Consider the following 16,711-nt stretch of genomic DNA (forward strand, 5'->3'; position numbering starts at 1 on the left):
AATCGAGCTGTATCACCTTAGCAAAGCCATCCTCCCTTCACTGCTATTCAGGTCACACTAAAACTACCCCTACTGCCTTGCCATATGGTTCAAGATGAGTAGAAGTTCTTGAAAAGCAGAAGATGACTCACACCTAGGAATCAATTATCTCTAGGTAAAATATTAGTTTCGCTTATGTGTTATTTATAGGTATTTTAGGTACAAAACGACAGGCCACTCTGAAGACACAAGGACCTATTGGAAAGATATAAACCTGTCCCTGGAAGTCAGCTGTTTTGTTTCTTCATGAATTATGGCCTTTTGTTTACCCAACAGCTGGTATTGCAAAAAGCCCTGAGAGCAGGAACCAGAATCTAGTATTTTCTTTGTCCTGCAATTTCCTAATCACTGGGCTACACAAGCATGATCTCTATAGCCTAATAATCTTGATCTTTATATGCAGTTTCCTGAACAGTAAGATTATCCCACCAAAATCATCTGCTGGCTGGAGTAATGCCTTACAGCACCTATTTAAAGCTTTTGGGAATCCTTCCCAAGAGCTGCTGTAACATCCAGGCTGTAGAACACAGCCTCCAAAAGCTCAAGAAAGCTCAGGGAAAACTACACAAGCCTTGCCATCTGTCTTCAGGAATTTCATAGTGTTTTAAATCTGGAAATACCTAGATATTATCAGTTTCACACAGACATCAAGTTCATTAGCAAGTACCGCCAATGAGAGGCAACACCTTCCAACAGTTAGTATCTGTATCACACTAGAATCCAAGCTATGGCAAAGGCAACGGAGCACACCCGCACATGAAAAACAATGCTTTAACACACAGCACAAAAGTAGAGATTCATTAAAAAAACTCACTTACAAACCACAATACCCAGAACATCACTAATTATTCCTGGTCATGGCCTACTGCATGAAATCCATAACTTTCTGTGCCTTGTACTTACTCAACATCTAGCTCTTGGGGAGAAAAAAAAAAAAAAACCAGAAGCTGCTGCACAGCATTACAGGACTGTCACACACATCTATCACACCAGCTGTATTTGGTGGAAATGGGAAAAACTATGAGAAGCTTTGTACTAGGTTAAGATTTGAGATTAACATGGACTTTCACAGAGATGTCTCACATGCTACAGTGTAATAAAAAAACCTCAAAGCAAAATATCAGAAAGGTCTGATGCCTCAGTAAGAACTTCATAAGCAATGATCACCTACTGTTCTTGACTTGTTAGCACCTCTAGCTAATAAGTTGAGGAATTAAACAAAACCAGAAAGATATTATCCATACAGGCTTGAATCCTTCTCCCTTCATTATAAAAAAACTCTAGTAGTACACGTTCCTACAAATGTACAAGTCAAAATTTTTAAATTGGAAAGTTATGCCAAGTCAGTTGGGAGAGTGGTGAGGGAAAAGACACAACAGAAATAGGGTTAAATATCCTTATATCAGCTATTTCATAAATTAATTGGGGGGGATAGTTAAAAACACTGTGGCAAACTGAGTGCCATCACAAATTAAGGTACAAAATAGTAATCTATGTAATTTTTAATAGGACTAAGCACCCAAACACAGACTTTCTAATAAACATAGATGAAGGTTCAGTACCCCACAGAGCAGAAACAGTGAGTTGAAGCATCTAGAAGTATTATTAACTAAAATTATACTCGAGTGTTTACAGTCACTAATATTCATCATGAGACTAAATTGGCATTCACCTGGATGCTACTGCTCCATCAGGATTTAAACTTAATTGAATAATGGCAGTGGAATATCACCTATTAATGACTTATCTTGAACAGTGTGTCAGTTCAGACCAGACCAAAGTGCCATGTCTTCCCAGATCAAAGTTTGCAGAAAAGCTTCTACATAAAGCAAGATTCTGTCTAAATATCAAGCAATTCAATGTTAGCAAGACTTGCATTATTACCACTAAAATCAGATACTGACTGAAACAATACAAAGAGGCTAAACCAAATGTTTTCTTATCCACATTAGCAAGGTCACAACTTCGGAATCTGTTTAGAAAGTTAAATGTGTTCTGACATGGTTTTTGGGAAAGCTGGCTTTTGCGTGGAATAGTTATCCATCCCATGCAAAGCACAAGTTCTTGAGTTCAGATGTAAGGATAAACATAATGGAAGGGGAATACAAGTGAAGACAGGTTTAAGAACCACTTTCAGGAGCCTGAACTCTAAGAAGTCCCTTCTTCAGTTCAGCAATTTTATCTTCTCTTGCAGCTGCATAACTCCTTGCTGCCTTAATGAGAGAGTCATGATGCTTCTCCAACCCAGCCTTCAGATTTAGGTATATTTCCTAGAAAGAGGAGATAAAGTGGGGAAAAAAATATCCATCAGCAAAGTCAACATTTGGTTTATAAGGATTTAAGTGAGTCATCTGGTAGTCTCAAGTGATTTCAAAGGTGCCTCATCCCTTGCTTAAGAAGCAGCATTCACAGAACACAAGGAAGTTACAAAACATCAGAAGAGTAAGAGCAGACATAAGCAGAATCCCAGTATTATGACTGCTGTAACTCTGGTGGTCACAATACTAAGATGGTCAAACAACCAGCCTAGTATTCACACTACTACTGCCCCATTCCATGTTAACATGAGTCACCAAGGTCTCTGCTACTGTGACTGCTGCCACTGTTCTCCCAGCATAGACAGTACTTTCATAATGGACAGGATGATAGTACAGGCAGACTGTGACCCCCTACTCCCAACCCATGAGGATTTCTGCCTCTGTCCAAAGCTGAGCTAGACAGTTATTTTCCTGAAACCCTAAGAAGAAAGTGTTTGTGACATGGCAAGTGATCCTGTATTTGGGGGAGACTGTTGAGAGGATTACAATACTGCCCATCACTACAACACAAATATAAAGGCTCAGATGCCAAGTCCCTGGGGTCAAAAAAAAAAGAAAAAAAAAAATCCAACTTTGTAGAGCTGGAACTAACATGATACAAAACCAGACATCACGGAACTAGCATAGTATCTGCTACAAACACAGGTGGGAAGTTCCATTTTACCTCCTAAAATACTGGGCAATCACACCATTGCAGTCTTTTCTCTCAGATCAAAGCCCACTTCTCATACAGGCCACCCATACAGCCTGCAGAGACCAGAATGAGCCCTAGCAACCCACTGGAACCACAAGCTGGAAGTGCTCTCCCTTCCACTATCCACCCAAACCACCACCTGCACTACTCATTTTTAGGGCCAGTAAGTGTTTCTTTAGCTATACAGTGCAAGTTAAAAAATCAGTTTTGAGAATACCAAACAGGATTCTGTTAGGAAAGAGCCTCACCCTGGCTTTCATTTCTTCTTTTTCAGCATTTTCCTTCAGCTGATGAATTTTGAACCTTGTCTGTTGGATTTCATTGTGAATTGCTGTCACTTTATCATATACAGCACCCCTCTTCTCCTGAACTCTGTTACAATATCTAAAGGCAGAAGAAAATATTAGCACTGAGTCAACCGATTCCAGATTAAAACATAACCACACCAAAAGCAAAGCTTACATTTTTATGAGCACAAAGTTAACACCTTCTAGAAGCAACACTTTATAGAACTGACTTGCTTGGAAATCTGTCCAATTCTTGAACTGGAACAACTTAAGTATAAGAAGTGAAATTCAGAGTGGAGTTAGAGGAGTATGTTGGAAATCCTCAGTTGCTGTCAGTCAGGGCAACTCAGCAGAACCAACCCAACAGACAGCTGGACACTGCATCTTCCTGCCTTTGAGTAATGCAGTACAGGAGTCACGGGAGAGTCCTGCCTAAAGGCCATCCACTGGGCCAGGTTAAAAGCAATATAGCTGCACTTGATGTTTTAGCATAATTGAAAGTCACATATTTTCCTTAGCCCTAGATCCCCTCCAACCAAGTTAGAGCTCTAATCCCATACATCTACGTATGTTATCTGCAACTTCCAGTCCATAATTTCACTGCATCCCAAACAAAGACCAAATATTTCCCCAGCTTGCAAGTAAATTCATATAGCTCCAGCTGTGAGCTGCCATGTAATCAGCAAAGGGCTAGCATAGGAACAGGACATCTACACTGACTTCAAGTGCAAAAAACACTTGCCAGTTTATACTAAGCATTTGTACAATAATTAATTGGAACTGTAGCAATTGCTTTCTCTAAAGAGTGGCTGAAGTCACTCATACATAGCAAGAGTCTACTTACATTTCCTACCTCAAGGGATCAGCAGGATCCATTATCTTATTCAGCAGAAAAAAAACTCATTTTCAAACCAAAGTTACCTCCCTTCCCCTCTTGCTTATCAAAGCATTTAATTTTATCACTCAAGAAATATCTAACACATTAACAACCAATAAATCGGAATCAACATCTAAGATAAAGGAGCATTAGATTATATTATCTTTATTTGGAAGGAAAAGTAGTTTTTAGTCTCCTTTAGCTAGTACATTACACTAAATGGCAGCAAGATTCCCAGGCTTCCTTTGCTCCTCATTCCACACCACCTTATCAGCATGACTAAATCTTAGTTGACTCTCTCAGCTATGCAGAAGCAGCTCTCTTCCACGATAGTTAATCTACCCAGCCAACAATTTTCTATATTCCCTTTCCTATCCATGTACAAAAATTAAAAAAAAGTTATATAAAAGCTTTCTCTATAATGGTTCAGTGAAGCCACAACCTTACAACGCTGCGGTTGGCTGCTGCAGAAGTGACTGCTGTGCTGTAAACACTGCCTTGCAACTTGCCTTTAGCATATGGCAGGAAAGATGGGCTAAGAGGCTTTGATCAAATGACACTTTTCCTTTTGTTTTAGAAGCATCATGTCAGGATAATACTCCTCTGAGATACGAGCCCCATTTCCCCATGGGTCTTGAACATCTTTGATAATGAGCAAAAGTGGCAAGGGAAATTATGAAAAATTCATGAAAGGCAAATGGGGCTTTGTTGAAGTCTGATAAGTTGGAAAATTATCCCAATGTGACATTCTCTTTAAGAAGATAAAAGAATCAAGAATAAGCATTATAAATTAAATTAGCGCTCCAATAAAAGAATTGCTGTCAAGTCACATTGCAATTATTGATTTGAGACCCCAAGTCCCTGCCTGCAGCATTACTGGTCTTCATACGAAGCTATCCCACATCGCTCATTTTCTTCTCAGTGCTAAGCTACATGTTTGTATCAGACACGAACTGTGGTAGCACATAACAAAGACATAAAGTAACATCAGGCAGAAATGTCAACTCATCCATACTCAAATACAGTGTGTTTATATTGCTCAACGTCTTCTCGCTTCTTTTTTATCCTTATTTCAGCTGTAGACAGCTTCTCATGTTTTGCAGTGACCAGTCTCTTTAAGGACATTTCATCTGTCTTCCCCTTTTTCAGCTCTATCTGAGCACTCTCAAGCTGGTCCTCCAGATTTCTGACCTAGAGTACATTAGTAGTATTAAAATAAATGGGGGAAAAATAACCAAAACAGCATACCCTGTTAGTAAACTAAAATCAAAAACAGCTTCCTGCTTTCTGAAGATCTGATTGCTAACTATTTCTCCCAGTTAAATTGCAGTTCCCTAGTACTTATCTGATTTTAAATACATCCAAATGGACAAGATTCCGTCACTTAAAATGATTTTCAGAAGTTACTATGAGTTCTGCTTAGCCAAGGGCAATCTGAAAATATCCTATACAAATACCCAAAAAGACTGCATACCATTTTTCAAATGCTCCTAACTACTGCATTCTCCCAAAATAGACTAGTAAATAACAAGGTATTGCATTGTGACAAACATTTCATCAGGGAAAGGCTGGCTTAGTAATATAAATAAAGTTAAGGGCACTCAGAACATGATTCTCCCTGAAATTGTAATTTTTCTGCTCTTAGTCTCTGCTCTCTAGGCAGAAGAAACTGGATCTCACTTTTCTTCTTCCATCATTACTTACCAACAGCCCCAAGACAGTTCAAACTATTTTAGGTCAGGTTTCTACGGTAACAAAGGCTTTGACTATTAAAAATGGTCAATAGTACATTAGCTAGGGGCATGCAGCAAAGCAGCAGCAATGTTTTACTGATGTTTTTAAGAATAAAATTTTGAAGTTACACAATTTCTTTCTTTTTGGGGAAGAGGAGAGATAGGAACTTTCAAAATACATTTACTGATGATCACCTGTCTTACTTAGACATTAAATTCTCCCTAACCAGATACTATTTGGATAATACAAACCTCTGATAATACACTGGCCAGTCTCTCCACATTTGCTCCCTGTCTTTCCATCTTCTTTTGATATAACTGCACCTCCAGTTGGCATGATGGCAGAACCTCAACTAGGTCTCTATAACCTTCATATTTCTCAATAACGTCTTGCTTTAAAGAGAAAAGACATTAATAAAATAGCTTTGGAGTTCAGCAGTTACTTTGTGTAGTATTAATGCATATTGACTTTTGTACCCATTCCCTCATTGTTTAACATACACTAGAATTAATATTTAGTAGTTACTGAAATGAGACCTTCAGTTTGTAAAAACAGCATTTGTTTGGAAAGCACAGGAAAAGTGACATGCAAATGTTTTACAGTGAACTAGCTAGCTTGTTGCAAGAGCTTTCAGGACAGAAAATAAGCTGTACAGTGAAGAAATTCTATACTGTTAAAACAAGAGTTACATAAAGCATCATAAAAATGCATGTCTGGAATTACAGCAATCAAGTTTACACCTTTAGAACAAAAATATCTAAGGAGATAGAGTTATGCAAGCTGCGTTGATGTATGCACAAACATGAACTACAAACGTTTAAAAACTGGACATCACAAAACTCCCCAAAAAATGAGGAAGAGAATTCAGTGTTCAGCATATAGTGGAGACAGCCATCAATTCCAGAAACAGTGAATGATAACAGTGACACTATGAAACACATGTTCTAAATCCAAGGAGATTTGCAAGCTGCCAAAATACTGTCATCTTTTGAGAGCAAACAGCCAGACAGGTATAGTATAGATTCAGAAGTTGCACACCTAGTTTCACAAATAGTTACTCATCGAGGACAAAGCAGCAGTGACTGCAATCCTGTTTTTCAAAAAAGACACCAACACAAAGACAAAAAACCCACTCTGCTACACAACCAACTTTCAGTTTTCTCTGAAGTTGTGATTTCATTTCAGACTAACCACTGTTCTGTTGGGTTTTTTGACTAGAACTCATTCAAGAAGCCATTCTAGATGACAGTTCAGTAAAATATGTTTTATTGAAGAAAAACCTTACCTTGGATTTCTTCAGTTTCTTAACAGTCTCTTTCATCAGTTCTTTGTAATTTTTCAGTTCCTCTGGACTCTCCACAATTTTTGATTTCAACTGCTCTTGTTCTTCTTTCAAAGTAGCCATTGTCACTTTAAGCTCATTCTAGTTAACAAGACAAACACACTTTCAATATTAGTAATCAGCTGAACAAAGAGAAACTGTGAAGCATGTTTTTCCAGGATCTTATGATTAGACAGGTTTTTTTCCTCTGTTGTAAGTCATTGTTCATTAGGAAGGTTGCTTAAAAAAATAAATTCCTCGAAACAGCATTAACATACCCAAAGCAGTTAATATTCCATTTTGCTCCCTGAACATGCTTACAGGGGTGCAATACTAAGTTACAAGAACAGCATTTAGCTACTAGTCCACAAAAAGCCTGCCAGAAAACATATATTAATAGCAGCTTTCTCCTTCAGAACCCCTCACCTAGGGCAACCCAGGCAGCCACTGTAGGGTTTCAGAGCCAGTTCTATCAACCTGGTAGAAGAGCAACAAGCTTCCTGTGCAATCTCTCAAAAAACTCCTGTTTTGTCCCCACCAGGTTCAGTGGCTGCCTCATTAGCCATTTTACACACTTAAGGTAAGCCCATAGTGTCTGAGAAGTCCCGATTTCTTGCCCTTTAACAGATCAGCTTCCTGAACATGGACAGAGCTTTACATTGCAGAAGTGCGCATTTCAAGTTCACAAAACAAGCTACTGCAGTAAAGCTTCCATGGGGGAAAAAAATTAAGCCAAAACAGTTTTTAAAAAACTAATAATCACTACCTGAATGTTACCTAGCTCTGAGAATAATTTGCTTTTGGAAAAAGAGACAATGTATTAGTTGAACCAAGATGAAAGCTACAGCCTACACCTACACAGAAGTTTACTTACCAGTTTTCGGGTATTCTCTGCAATATCTGACTTCTTCTGTGAAATCACTTCTTGCAAAGCTGTCTTAAAAAAAAGCAACAAACTTTAAATCAGCATCTCTACAACTACTACCTCCTTTACCTTTCTATCATAGATCTGCAAGAGAAATCCCATTTATGGTTTCTTTGGACTGCCATAATTAGCAGACAAAATTGTAGTCTATAAGATTTAAAAGACAGGGAAGGAGAACAGTCACAAAAGCCACTGGGAGCACTAGGGATGCAGCCAGCAGTAGGTAACTAGGAACAGGGATAAGACACAGACTACCTCTATCCTTACTGACCCTGGCAGCATTATACACACACAACACCCCTTCTTCACCAGAGGCACCGTTCTTGAGAAAAAAAATAAGTTAATACAAGGTCCTCAATAATATAGACACCAAGCACACATATGGTTAATAATATTAATAGAGACATCACTTAATATGAAGAAAAATCCTAACTGCAGCTGAAGAGGTTGCCTTAGACTTTTAAGGCAAGTTGTCATTGCTGAAAAGTTACCCCTGCAGTCAGTCCTACTCTTTCTGCCAGGATTCCCTTGGCTGACCAAGGCACCATTTCCTGCCATGGCTCACCTCCAGTTCCAATTCTTCGAATTCAGGTGCAAAACAAAGGGAAACATACACCTCACACTTCTGAACAATAACACAGTTATCTCCCAAGTCACTGCAGGAATGCATTTCAAAAAGAAAGAGCTGAATACACTTTTGTATTCCCTAAATCTGATTTCAAATATGTTTCACATTCCTACAGTGAAAACTAGAGCTGGTGCTATGGATTAGACAAGACATTGTGTTGCAATGACCTTTGTTTTAAAATCAGAAGCGTCTCCTTTATCCTTTGTAGATGTAGGGAGAGAGGAACAAAATCAACAGAAGAAACACCCATGATCAGAAGCCATAGCAGCATTTCAGAGAAATATATAACAAGATCATACTTGTTTCCGACGATACTCTTGCCTTAGTAGTTGCTCCAGTTCTCGAATGTTATCTGTCAGTTGCTTGACCTCTGCTTGATGTTCAGCTGGAACAGTGCTAAACAAAAAATAAAGATATTGGACAATTTCAGCATCATTATAGTCAGGTTGGAGTACAGTAGATAAAACAATCACTCTCTCCAAAGAGTTTACAATCAGTAACTTTAGTAATCAGAGCAAGACAGTCTCAAATCAATATATTGTATTTTCCTTTGCTTTAAGCTTTTTGTAGTTGAAGCATAATCTACAGAGCTATTTTGTCAAGAAGTGGTACAAGCATAACAGAGAACTAAGTTTAAAGATCATGTTAAGCAAAGCACAAAAGAACAACACTTCTACCAGTTTTTGTGGTGATTTTCATTTATGAAATTTGCATACTATTGCCTGCCATAGAAACAGCTTGTATTAGTGTACACCTATAGCTAGCTAGAGAGCCTCCTGTCCAGCACATACCAAGAGCAGCTACCAGAGAAATCTGTGAAAGCTATCTCAGAAACTAGTCATCTCCTCACCCTATTATCCACAAGCAAGAGCAAAACTTAATGGGGCAAAGACACAGGCAGCAGGACTAAATGGCCTGAAACAGAGAATGGGGCAAACATGTCAAATAGCCAAGGAAGACAATTTTATCCATCTATTAAGTTAAAGATGGACTTTCTTCAGCTATTGAAGAGATAAAGACATATCACTAAAAACAAACTATAACAGCAAAAAGTTTTACTGTAGTCCCCAGCATATAAAATACAGTATCCTCTCAAAGCAGCCGTACACTCCTGAATTCACATTTTTATTTTCTGCCAGCAACTCTTCCAGCCTATCACAAATAGAGCTACTTCCGTAACTCTGAACACAGCCCAACAGCAACATCGCTACATTTAATGGCTTATTTCCCAGGGAGGCTAACCAGCCAAGTCAGATAAGGGCCAAAGGAGAAGTCAAGTCAGCTCAAATTAAAAGTTCCTACAGTAGTTATCAAACCACTTTGTCAAGTCACACAGCTCAACTACTCAGTTCCTGTTTAAGCATGCCATATAGAATCATGGAATTGTTTAAGCTAGAAATGACCCTTAAGATAAGAGTCCAACCATTAACCTAACACTGCCTAGTCCACTACTAAACCACATCCCTGACCACAACATCTACATGGCTTTTAAATACCTCCAGGGATGGTGACTCAACCACTTCCTTGAGCAGCCTGTCCCAATGCTTGACAACTGTTTTGATGAAAAAAATTTTTCCTAATATCCAATCTAAACCTTCCTTGGTGTGACATGAGGCCACTTCATCTTATTGCTTGTTTATTACTTGGGAAAAGAGACCAACACACACCTCTCTGCAACCTCCTCTCTGGCAGTTGCAGAGCACGATAAGGTCTCCCATCAGCCTCCTCTTCTCCAGGCTAAAACAACCCCAGTTCCCTCAGCCACTCCTCATCAGACTTGTGCTCTAAACCCTTCACCAGCTTTGATGCCCTTCTTTGGGCACACTCCAGCCTCTCAATGTCCTTCTTGTAGTGAGGGGCCTAAAACTGAATCCTGTATTCAAGATGCAGCTTCACCAGTGCAGAAGTGAGTACAGGGGGATGATAACTTCCCTAGTCCTCCTGGCCACTTCAGTTCCAATACAAGCCAGGATGCTGTTGGCCTTCTTGGCCACCTGGGCACACTGCCAGCATTCAGCTGGCTGTCAACCAACACTTCCAGGTCGTTTTCTGCTGGGCAGCTGTCCAGCCACCCTTCCCCAAGATTGTAGCACTGCATGGAGCTGTTGTGATCCATGTGCAGGACTCTGCACTGAGCCTTGTTGAACCTCCTACAACTGGCCTCCAGCCTGTCCAGATCATGGGCACTGGACAGGAAAAGTCAACTGAGTCAAGTAGTGCATCTCAGGGTTTACTCCTCATACTCACTTCAGTTTCTCCAGCTTCACTGCTGCCTCCTGATTGGCAGCCTCCAGTTGTTGGTGTTTCTCCATAGCCGATTTCTGCAAATTAAATATTCAGAAAAATTTTTTATTTTAGAGAAAGGTGATTTCTCTCTGGGCTTTATTAGAGCCCTGCTCATCATTTTTTCACATGAAATGCACCATCTCTGAACTACTGAGATATTCAGAAGAGAAGCCACCTGCGATTCTAGGTGTCAAACCTTCACTTACCAGGCTAAATTATCAGATAAGTTACTGGAAAAAAAACTTCAGATAATAGCTTAAGAAATAACTTTATCACAGTCATACAGAAACCTTTATGATATTGACAAGCTCATCCACTCTTCTAAACTGACATGTTTCCTTAAGGGCTTTGCAAAGGTTTTTCTTAAACCATTTAAAGTAGCTGTGTATTCTTATATCTAATATAGCCATACAAGTTTTACATCATATTAAACTGGTACCTTCCTGCATTACTTGGCTACATGTAAGATTCCAATGTGTTATTTCAACACTTTATTAAAAAAACCCACAATCGTCATGGCTCCCAGCTCAAGGTTAACATTAATCATACTTAAATAGGTATCTGGAGTAACCCAGCACCCAATCTTACATAGTTCAGTTGTAACTCCAAGTAGACCTCACGTCGGAATTCTCTGAAATTGACAAAGTTGAGAATGCCACTCAAGAAGCGAGCTGTCCTCTTTGTTTCTGAAAGAGAAGGTGCAAGCCATTGCTATTCTGGTTTCCACATGTATCGAAATTGCTTAGGAAACCTTGGGCAAAACATAATTCAGGGGAGACAGAAATTACGAAACAGAATCCACACTATTTTCTTCCCCTGCTCACCTGGCAAAGATTTCACAGACTACACAAAAACTAGTACTAAGCTATGAACATACAACGTCTTAACAATTCTATGCAATTTAACAAATGAAAATGGCACCTAGGAGAAAAACTACCAACATACAGCCTCTCATTAAAACAGAAGTCAGAGAGAAAGAGTGGCAATCTTCAACTACAACTCACAGTGAGATTCTGTCTTCAATCAGACTAACTGGCTTGCATCAGAAATAGTGTGGCCAGCAGGGACAGGGAATTGATTGTACCCCTGTACTTGGCACTGGTGAGGCCACACCTCAATTACTGTGTTCAGTTTTGGGCCCCTCACTACAAAAAGAACATCAAATTACTCGAGCATGTCCAAAGAAGGGCAGTGAAGCTGGTGAAGGGTCTGGAGCACATCATACAAGGAGCGGCTGAGAAAACTTGGGGTTGTTTAGTCTGGAGAAGAGGAGGCTGAGGTGAGACCTCATCCCCCTTGACAACTACTTGAAAGGAGGCTGCAGAGAACTGGGGATGAATATCTTTGACAAAGTAATAAGTGACAGGACAAGAGGTAATGGCCTCAAGTTGCACCAGGGAAGGTTCAGACTAGATATTAGGAAGCATTTCTTTACAGAACAGGTTGTTAGGCATTGGAATGGGCTGCCCAGGGAGGTGGTGGAGCCCCTATCCCTGGAGGTGTTCAAGAGTAGGGTCAACATAGCACTGAGGGATCTGGTGTAGTTGGGAACTGTCAGTGTTAGGTAAATGGTTGGACTAAATGATCTTCAAGGTCTTTTCCAACCTAGACAATTCTGTGATTCTGTAACTGAAGACAGCAGTTGGAACTGCAGGGACCTTCCAGCTCTATTGCAAGCAATATTTGTTAAAGATGATTACAGAGGCCTCGAATGCCTTAGACAACACAGAGTCAGAAGTGACAGGGTTCTCCAGAATAGCCTTTTCTAAGTTGTTTGTGTTGTACCAGAATCACCACTGCTGCAGATTGAGAACAGTGAAGAAAAAAAAAATCAGTTTCTTCCTACACAGGCATCAGCATAAGAAATTCTATAGCATTCCAGAGTTGCTAGGATAATTTTCATTACTATCTTACACTGTTCTTGTGCTATTTCATGCATGTCACAGTCCGCTCTCCAGACCAGTGGCTCCACAGACTCATAGCATTCAAAACTCCCCTCAGTTATTTAACTGGATTAGCCTATCTAAGGAACAAGGAGAACTGCTCATTAGAACCAGCTTGTCTAATGGCCACAGCAAGGGTCAGAAGAGTAGCTGGAAGCCAGGGACAGTTCTCCATACTAGATGCCCATCTGCCTGTGCCAAATGAGAAAACACACCTGGATATCAAGTGACACCCACCACCCCAGGAAACATGAGAATTACAATGCACTTGCTTACTTGGGTTTAAAACATCAGCAATTTGAAAATCAGTAATCCGGCACACTGGAAGTAAACGCTCCCTGCAAGGAAAACAAAATACAACCTTACCTGCAATGACCATTACTCAGGTCTTGTGCTATATCCATTTACTAGAAAACAGACCTCCTCTTGTCCCAGAGAACATGGTCAGCAAGCACAAAACACTAAGCCTCGAGAGAAAGTAGGACTCCACACACTTTACAAATTAAAGAAATTTGTATTCTTACAGCATCTCAAAGACTTCTATAGACAAAATGCCAGCCTGTAGAACAACTTTTCAGCTTAATTATGGAGCTCTTAGACTTAACTGTTAGTCAGTTCTACCCTTACAACTGAAAGGAAGCTGAAAGTCTAACACTCGTCTCATTCCAACAAAGGTATCTCCACAGAATTCAGACAGCAAGTTTATACAATGGGTACTTAAAATCCCTCTTCCAGGTGTAATGATGACCCTCTAGCCACTCAAAGTATAGATTTGTGCTCCATCTTGGTAAGGCTGGATTATTTGGTTAACACTTTCATCTTAACAAGATATCTCCCTGCTGAGAATTTATTAACATTGCTGTCCCCTGCTCATATACAAATTTCACTTTACTTGGAGCCAACAGGCAGCGAAACCACCATCAGGAAAAAGGCATAAAACCCCACTACTTCCAGTAAACCGGACCTTCACAAGGAATAGCAACTGAACAAATGCAGCATCTTCTACTTACATGTGAATATACAAATTGCAAACAGGTAGAAAGCCTTCAAATATCTGTGGATACATTATGTCAACGTTGACTGGCATCTAGAGTAAAGAGAGTCAATGCATAAGTAGAAAATACTTAAAAATACACAAGTTTGTTTCCACAACATAAGGTAGTTCAAATAGGTTGAACACACTGAGGACCATCTCCCCATCCACAGGAAACACACTAGAGGTCACAGAATACCATCAGGTTAATCACCAGACTATTTTAGGTATTAATTTTGGCTGGTCAAAATATAAAAAGACAACAATAATTAAAGCAGCAACATTACAAATTCTTGAATTCAATCTAACCCTCTGTTTTAATTTGTTCTAACTGGTGCAGAAAGACAATCTCTGCATTACACACCTAACATGAGAAGATAGCAGTACACTCATTTTTTTCTGATATTTTAAGCCTCTTAATACAGTACCCCAGATAATGTCACCGCCTGTGAAGAACTGAGTTACCCGGTGCACATATGAGCCTCCCTTTCAGTTTACCCAAAAATGGCACAAGACAATACTATTTATTCTCACTTTCAGGAACCACTTCTTGTCCAACAGAGACAGAAGATAAATCAGGTATTAATCAACAAGGTATCAGTTAACCTCCAGCTGCAGTTCTCCTTACTTTCTTCTCAGTTAGTGTTTGATCATCTCAACTTCCCCATTAAAAGCAACATTTACTTTCCTTCTAGGTCAGTCCAACATTTAAGCAGAGATGCTCCTCCAGCCACAGCCAAAGGCAGATGCCCAAGACGACAGTACATCTTTATAAGGCCAGAGATGGTGTCCCTTCATAAACTGGTCCAATCCCTACTTGACCTTATAGACATTTCTATCACCCCCAGAATCTCAAAGAACAGGATTCACACCTCAACTGCAGAAGGAAAGGGCTCTCTACAGTGGTGAGCTCCTCTTCACATCCACTAGTTCCTGTAGTGCAGAAGGAAGTCTCCTCTCCATTTAAAAAAAAAAAAAAGGATACCCAGAGACAGCACACCCACAAAATCACTATTCTACTGTATCTACAAGTATCTTGAGCTGAAGCCAATTTCCAGACCAGGAGAAATGATCAAAGAAACTTCTCAGAACATAATCAGCAAGGCCTCAGCAACAGCCCACAAATAATGCTTCCAGGTTCATTTACCTCTGGCAAACAATCCACTTTGATGGCTGCACTGCAGTACTGCACTCTCATTCCTGCCTAAGTGAACACACTGGTTGTCTCCCTGAACACAAGCACAAATGCCCATGGGTATGCAGCATCTAACACACAAGTCTTCTGCAATAGAGGCAGAATTTCTAAGCTCCCATTCATGCAATTAAAATAGACAAAACAGCAGTCTTCTCATTATCAATGGCAAGCAGCTAAGAGGGAGATGCTCTGACATTTAAATGCAATTTTTTTTTCCTTTCACATTTAGTTTCACCTGCCACCACAGACATACCATGTAGAAATGCTCCAGGCGGATTCCATACACCTTCTGCAGGAGTCTCATGTAAACCATGTGTAAAACCTCAAGCTGCAAGAAGAGAGGACACGAATCAGTATTCCATATGATTGGTTATTTTGGGTTCCCAGACTAGGTCATGAAAGTAGCTCTGTCTTTAACACACAAAGACTGATTTCACTAAGCTACCAAGACAACAAGTTTTACTTCCCAATAGTTTGCAGTTCAAGCGTTACTATCTCATAATACAATTATAAGAAACAACAATCAGCTCAGACAACTACAATCTACCTACCACATCTATGCATTTTTTTATTACATTGCTGCTCACTGAGCAGTTTTCAAGCCAAGTGACACCAAAATCTAAAAAAGGTCATAGAAACTATAATCCCATAGAAAAGAGTGCCCTTCATCACATTATTAAAACAGAGGAGCAAGAAACACCTACAAGCCAAACAGTTATTTGTTTACAGCACTAATCCACGATCAGTTCAAATTAATCTTGCTTCTTAAGAGCAATCATCCATTCCATCGTTCCCTAGACGAGCAGGGCAGCCTCCTCCTTCAGCAGCCACAGGCACTTACAAAGCAGCACACGGAACCACACTGAGGCATCAGTTCCACTTTTAAACCACTTCTAGTTTGTTGAGGTCACTGCAAGTCTGCACCAGCTTTAACGGTCAGATTGAACGAAGAAAAAAGGGGGTGGAACAGGGAGGGGTTGCTTTTTACAAGATTCGTTTAAAAACACTAATTGATCAACTAAACTGTTGAAACTATGACACTGTCCCAAGTAGAGGGACTGTTTTATCCTAGTCCCCACAGAACTGAGAAAAACAGACCATGTAATTTCACGCTTGTCTGTTTACGCACCCCTTGGCGAGGCTTGAGCAAGCTTCTCTCAAGCTGAAGGGAGAAGCTGTAGATTTCAGCCCTGTAAAACTCCTACGAGACTGAGCTACCACACCGGAAAAACTAATCGCCTCACGTGGAAGGCGATACCGCACGCCGAAGACCGTGCAAGCCGCAGGAGAGATCACCCAAGAAACCAACCGGCATGCAAGAAAACCCCTGGTGCTAGGGCTCGCAGAAGCCTCCCCTCACGAAGGGCAGGGAGCGGCCCGAGCGCGGCGGGGCTGCGAGCGCCGCTCCCCGCCAGCGCAGGCCACGGCCAG

At 40.2% G+C, this 16,711-nt stretch overlaps 1 protein-coding gene across 1 annotated transcript in view; it reads right to left on the reverse strand.

Annotated features, from left to right (window-relative positions):
* Positions 1-1,560: 1,560 nt before the first annotated feature.
* NUF2 (NDC80 kinetochore complex component NUF2) overlaps positions 1,561-16,711 on the reverse strand; it is a 21,760-nt gene continuing 6,609 nt past the window's right edge. Inside the window, exons 2-13 of the mRNA XM_026853592.1 lie at positions 15,534-15,608; positions 14,063-14,139; positions 13,329-13,390; positions 11,698-11,795; positions 11,071-11,144; positions 9,123-9,219; positions 8,145-8,207; positions 7,235-7,372; positions 6,201-6,341; positions 5,231-5,406; positions 3,300-3,435; positions 1,561-2,309 (exon numbers count right to left, since the gene is read on the reverse strand). Of these exons, the coding sequence (XP_026709393.1) occupies positions 2,160-2,309; positions 3,300-3,435; positions 5,231-5,406; positions 6,201-6,341; positions 7,235-7,372; positions 8,145-8,207; positions 9,123-9,219; positions 11,071-11,144; positions 11,698-11,795; positions 13,329-13,390; positions 14,063-14,139; positions 15,534-15,593 (1,272 nt within the window). The 5' untranslated portion in view covers positions 15,594-15,608 and the 3' untranslated portion in view covers positions 1,561-2,159. The remainder of the gene's footprint in view (positions 2,310-3,299; positions 3,436-5,230; positions 5,407-6,200; positions 6,342-7,234; positions 7,373-8,144; positions 8,208-9,122; positions 9,220-11,070; positions 11,145-11,697; positions 11,796-13,328; positions 13,391-14,062; positions 14,140-15,533; positions 15,609-16,711) is intronic.

The sequence above is a fragment of the Athene cunicularia genome (genome assembly GCF_003259725.1).
Source record: "Athene cunicularia isolate RWA chromosome 8 unlocalized genomic scaffold, athCun1 chr8_part1, whole genome shotgun sequence".
In the NCBI taxonomy this organism is placed as follows: Eukaryota; Metazoa; Chordata; class Aves; order Strigiformes; family Strigidae; genus Athene; species Athene cunicularia.